Source organism: Eriocheir sinensis, chromosome 5 (genome assembly GCF_024679095.1).
Source record: "Eriocheir sinensis breed Jianghai 21 chromosome 5, ASM2467909v1, whole genome shotgun sequence".
In the NCBI taxonomy this organism is placed as follows: domain Eukaryota; kingdom Metazoa; phylum Arthropoda; class Malacostraca; order Decapoda; family Varunidae; genus Eriocheir; species Eriocheir sinensis.
In genome coordinates, this window is record NC_066513.1 from 12,860,298 (window position 1) to 12,866,297 (window position 6,000).

Consider the following 6,000-nt stretch of genomic DNA (forward strand, 5'->3'; position numbering starts at 1 on the left):
AAAGGATGAGTTAGGGAAAGGAGAAAAAAGGAGATGTTAGGAAAAGAGGGGAAGGAGGGGTTTGTAAAAGAGGGAAAGGAAAGGGATTAGGATGGGAAATAAGGGAAGTAATGATGAAAAATAGGATAGTTGGGTAGTGATGTGGAAGTGGGGTGATGGAAATAGGATAAAAGAAGATAGATAAAGGGAGAAAGGAGGTGATAAAAAAGATGGATAAAAGGGAAAGGGAATGGGTTAGTATGGGAAATGGGAGTGGAGGAATGATGGGAAAGGAGGTAATGTAGTGATGAGGGGGCGAGGTGATGGGGGAGGGGGATGGGATAAAAGGATAAAAATAGATAAATAAAAAGTTAAAGAAGGGGTTAGGAGGGGTTATGGGAGTGGAGTAATGGTGGGAATGGGAGGGAAGGGAGGTAAATGTGTAGTGATGGGGGAGTGGAGTGGGGTGATGGGGGAGTTGAAATGATGTATGGGGGGAGGAGTATTAAGAGGCTGAGTGATGTGAAGGGATGGGAAGGGTGACTCGGCAGTACATTAGTTTATTAGCCATTTCGTGTGCTATTAATTCATCCTCTTTGCTGAATTTGTCCTCCTCCTCCTCTTCCCCTTCCTCCTCCTCCTCCTCCTCCTTCACCGAGTCATTTGTTAACCTGTACTGGCCGTGGGAACCTCATAAAGCCGAAATTCCCTGACGCACACCTAGCAGATCAACCTTAGTGACTGTGTATGTGAGAGAGAGAGAGAGAGATGCTGTAAGAGGATGTAATTGGCTCTGCTTCAAAAGGTTTTCAGTTTATCCAGCAAAAGCTTCATGGAGGAGAGATTTCAGGTCCTCAACGAAAATGTGTGCGAGAGAGAGAGAGAGAGAGAGAGGGAGAGGGAGAGGGAGAGGGAAAGGGAGGGAGAGAGAAAATGCGTCCTTTGATGTGGTAAAATTGAGTACATTACCTGTATCCACCTGGCTTCTCTCTCTCATTAGTGAAGCGTCTGTCTCTCCTTTCCTGACTCTGTATCTCAATATCTTTATCTTTTTTTTACTCGCTTTTCTATTTTTTTCTTCTTTATCCATTTTAATCTATTTGTATTAGTCATTCATTTCCAGCGTTTTAATTATTTTGGGGGATTCTTATATTTGAAACTGCCCTTTGAATAACTTTGCGAATGAAGAAGATTTGAAACTATATATATATATAAAGAAAATAACCACCGTATTCTACCGTTTATTTTACATTCATGGGTATTAGAGTTTTTATAGCTTTTTTTAGTGTAAGAAAATCCACAAGAATGAAAAGACGGTTGAAAGTGTGAGGCCATCAAGCGTTCCATTCTTTTTTCTTTTTTTAGTTTCTTTTTTGTTTAGGTTTATCTTGATCATATGTATATTTTGGGCTGAGAATTTGCTTTATTTTTTTATATTATAGCTTCTCGTTACATAAGTAGGTGTTGAGCTATTCTTTTCACTCTTGCTACTTTCTCCCCTTCTTCTTCTTCTTCTTCTTCTTCTTCTTCTTCTTCTTTTTCTTCTTCTTCTTCTTCTTCTTCTTCTTCTTCTTTTTCTTCTTCTTCTTCTTCTTCATCTTCTTCTTCTTCCTCCTCCTCTTCTTCTTCTTCTTCTTCTTCTTCTTCTTCTTCTTCTTCTTCTTCTTCTTCTTCTTCTTCTTCTTCTTCTTCTTCTTCTTCTTCTTCCTCCTTCTCTTTCTTATTCCGTCTTATCTTTCTCTCTCTTCTCTTCTATTTTAAGACCTATTCTGTCTATTGTTGCTACTCTCTCCTCCTCCTCCTCCTCCTCCTCCTCCTCCTCTTGAACACCTTAGAGGAGGAGCACATTTGCATTCCTCTATTTACGTCGCCGCGTCTCGTTTCACGGTCTTGTAATATTTATGTTTATATTCCACCAAGACTTTGTTTACTCTTCACTTTGTTTACGTTTTTTCGCGGGTTTAATGGCGTGCTGGGGCGCCTCCACCTTCCCCCGACACCGAATTATATCTCCTCCACTTTTTTTTTCTCTCCTCCTCCTCCTCCTCCTCCTCCTGCTTCTTCTCCCCCTCCTGTAGCACCATAATTATTTTTTGCCTGTTTTCCTCCTCTCTGCCTAGCCACCTCCTCCACACTCTCTCTCTCTCTCTCTCTCTCTCTCTCTCTCTCTCTCTCTCTCTCTCTCTCTCTCTCTCTCTCTCTCCATAGTAGTTTTTTATTATACTCCTCCTCCTCCTCCTCATCTACTACCTTTTTTTTCTAATCTTCACTACTCTCTTTTTCCTCATTACCTCGTTAACTCTATTTTTACACTTTACCAATTTTCCTCCTCCTTCTACTACTCCTTTTCATTCTTATCCTCCTCCTCCTCTTCTGTAGCACCCTCATCCTATTCCTCCTTATCTCCTTACATCAACAGATAAATTACGGGACACTTAACAGAATCTCCGGCTGTTTTTTTATTGGTATCTGTGTTGAACCTTGACATTTTTTTACTAACTACTACTACTACTACTACTACTACTACTACTACTACTACTACTACCTACTACTACTACTAACTACTACTACTACTACTACTACTACTACTACTACTACTACTACCTACTACTACTACCTACTACTACTACTACTACTACAAACTGCTATGTATTAAGACTATCCGCAAAATCGTTCTAATCATCCCTTTTACCTTTTTGCAGTTGATGGTGAGGATGGAAAATCAGGGGACTCCTCATCCAACAACAACAACAATAACAACAACAACAACGAACGCAAAACCCGAGACGCCTCCAACCAGACACTCGAAGCCGACAATGACGCTCCCTCGGGCCTCCCCTTCCCCCTCCATCCCTCCCGACGGCGACGACGAAGAAGACGACGACGACGCCTCAACGAAGGAAACGGGATATACCTGGCGGCCGAGGAAGATGAGGATGAGGATGAGGAAGAAAATGAGGAGGATGAAAATGACGAACTTGCAGGAGGAGCGGGCAAGAAAGAGAAAGAAAAAAGGAAGATGAAGGGAAGGAAAGGTGGAAAGGAGAACGTTGACCTCAAGATGATATTAATAACGGGTGGAGAGATGGAGGTAGGAGGAGGAGACGAAAGAGGAGGAGGAGGAAAGAGGAGACCTGATCACCCATCGTCCTCCTCCTCCCCTTGTTTAGAGATGCGGAGGAAAAGGAGGAAAACGTCTGATTCCTCTTGGACAACGAACTCAGCCAATCACTCAAGGACAATCCGAGCCAAAGAGGAGGAGGAGGAGGAGGTGGAAGAAGAAGAGGAGGAGGAGGAGGAGGAAGCGTCGGAACGGGAGGAGGAGGAGGAGGAGGGGGGAAAGTCCATCCAGCTGCTTCCCCGCCGCCCAGGACCGGTCATCAGAGGGGGGGAGGGGATGGAAGGGGGGGAGGGGGAGTCCAGAGTCCACCCGAAGTCGTTTGAGCGGCGGGCGAGAGTGCAGGTCATCAGGGCGAGTGGCGGCGTGAAAGTGCTAATCAACACAGGTGTGGGAACGCGGCGGCGGCGGCGAGCACTAGGAAGAGGAGGAGGAGGAGGAGGAGGTGATGATGGTGGTGATGAGGGTGAGGCAGGCAACCCGGTGAAGAGAATCGCCGTCTCTACTCTCAATTACTTCGGCGGGGGAGATGAGGTGGAGAGAACGCCAAACAACAACAACAAGAGCAATGTCAGGGTGATGGTGCCGCTGGAGGACGAAGAAGAGGAAGAGGTGGAGGGAGAGGTGACTTTAGCATCAACAGCAACGACGACGACGGTGAAGGAGCGGGAAAAGAGGAAGAGGAGGATAGAGACGAGCGACGAAAGGAGTAGAAGACTGAGGAAGTTGAGGAGGAAAAGAGACAGCCACCACCACCACCGTCACCACCACAGTCATCACCACGGCCGAGGACACATGGAGAACAGGCTGCCTCCTCACACGTCCCTTGCAACCCGACCTCGCGAGACTCCCCTTCGGCAGCTCCCGAGGGCATGCGAGGCCAACACGAGGACGCAGGACCCATGGAAATGCCGGAAGGATACTCTCGGTCTCTCTGAAGATGCGAACGAGAACTACCACATCGAAAAGAACTGCGAAACTCCTTCAGCGCCTTCAGGAGGGAAAAGTGAAGCTCTGTCCAAGGGGAAAAGAGACCATAGAAGTGGGAGGAGTGAGGAACCATCAGGACCTTATACTTTTGATGACATGGTGGCCGAGGCGAAAAGAAAACGGGAGAGCCTCACCGGCGGGAGAACTGACGAAGGCGACGAAGGAAACAACAACATCGACCATAAGGTGAAATGCGACTCAGCGGATAGGAAGCTTCAGGGGGAGAAGGAAGTCTCGAAAAACGATAGTCACACGTGTCCTACCCGCCGCCCCCTTCCGCCCCTCCCGGCTCTGTATCCCCTCCATCCGAACAGCAAGGGCGGGGGTGAACGGGAGGGGAAGGGCGGGAAGAACAGGAGACTCGGGGACAAGGGAAAGTGTTCTGTGAGACGCCGCGAGAACACAGTCGTCAAACACGCGAAGGTGACGCCGCGCGAAAGTGACTTACCTGGTGAAAGCGTAAAAGTGAAAGTCGAACCCAAGGAAGGTGACTGTGAGAAGCAGACCACCACGGACGACCTGCCTCAGCCCGTCATCTTCAGCGGCGACGGCGGCGGAGTGGCTGTAGTGGCGGCGCGGGGCTCGATCCCTGGTACGCCCCTCACCACAACGCCCCTCGCCACCTCAGCCACTGCCGCCCAAATCGCGCCGCCCTACACCATTCGCCTCAGTCTGGCCGGCCTGCAGCACGTCAAGCCGACCATCGTCATCATCAGCACCGGCAAAGGTAAGCACAGGCAGGTGTTGCTAATTAGTGCGGGAATCGCCTCACCTGCTATTGTCATCAGCGGAGCAGCCTCAGGTAAGCGCCCCCCAGCCTAATCTCAACGCTCATTTGCAGGTTTTAATTAGTTTCGTGGCTTACCTGGAGTGTTCTTAAAGAGTAATTGCCTCCCACCACCGCTACCGCTACCACTACCATCACCACCACCACAATCATCACCACCACTACCACTACCGCCACCACTATCATCACCACCACTACCACCATCACCACTAGCAAGGGACTATATTCTTCTTCTACCCTTCTACCACCTTTTCATCAATAGCTAATTACCTCTGTGGCTCACTTGTCTTTTAATCAAGGTATAATTGCGCACTTTTCGTCATCATTGCCACCATTTTCCTTTCCTCCTTTCCTCCTTTCCGTCATCTTTATCATCCTCCTTTCGTTCTTTTCTCCGTTCCTCCATTTTCGTCATTCTTCCTCCCTTTCCTTCATCATTCTCCTTTCCTCTCTTCCTCCTTTCCTCCATTTCGTCATCATTGCCACCCTTCTCCTCTCCTCCCTTTTCTCCTTTCCCCCAACCCCTTCCTCCTCTCTCCCTCCCTTCTCCTCAGGCGTTAATTAGTGCTCACCTGACTTTTTCTCCAGGTGGCCGGCAGGATAATTTTCAACTGCCGGTCATTGCCAAGAGGCGGAAGCGTCGCTCTGTGTTTTCAGTCTTTTTTCCTGCATGGTTTTGATTGTCGGCCAGATCTTGATTGTTGGGCAGCTGACATTTGTAAACATCGTGATGGTGGGGGTGGTGGTGATGCTTTTGGTGGTGATATAGGTTATGGTGATGATAATGGGGGAGAGGGGAGAGGAGACGGTGAGGGTGGTGCAGTGATGGTGATAATAGCGATGATGTAATGGGTATAATAAGATTTGGGGGTGCTTTAAATCACTGGTTCTTAAACTGGGGGAATTAGTAGTTTTTAGGAGGCGTAAACAAAAGCGGAAAATTTGGAATATCTGTTGTTAGAGTATTTGTCATTATCTTATGATCGTTGGGTAATATTGAGAAGTTTACAAAAATATGAAAAATTATCGCCTTTAGGAATTCAAGTTTTCTATAGTCTAGTTATGCTTACTACTTAATAAATCTGGGTACCGATTTACTCTATATAGGCAAGGGGGAGGGAGGGGA

The 6,000-nt window shown here is 47.4% G+C and overlaps 1 protein-coding gene across 1 annotated transcript in view; it reads left to right on the forward strand.

The window, feature by feature from the left end:
• The window catches only part of LOC126984421 (uncharacterized), a 43,766-nt gene extending 38,627 nt beyond the window's left edge, over positions 1 to 5,139 (forward strand). The window contains exon 2 of the mRNA XM_050838038.1: positions 2,682 to 5,139. Coding sequence (XP_050693995.1) covers positions 2,999 to 4,909 — 1,911 coding nt within the window. The 5' untranslated portion in view covers positions 2,682 to 2,998 and the 3' untranslated portion in view covers positions 4,910 to 5,139. The remainder of the gene's footprint in view (positions 1 to 2,681) is intronic.
• The last annotated feature ends 861 nt before the right edge of the window (positions 5,140 to 6,000 follow it).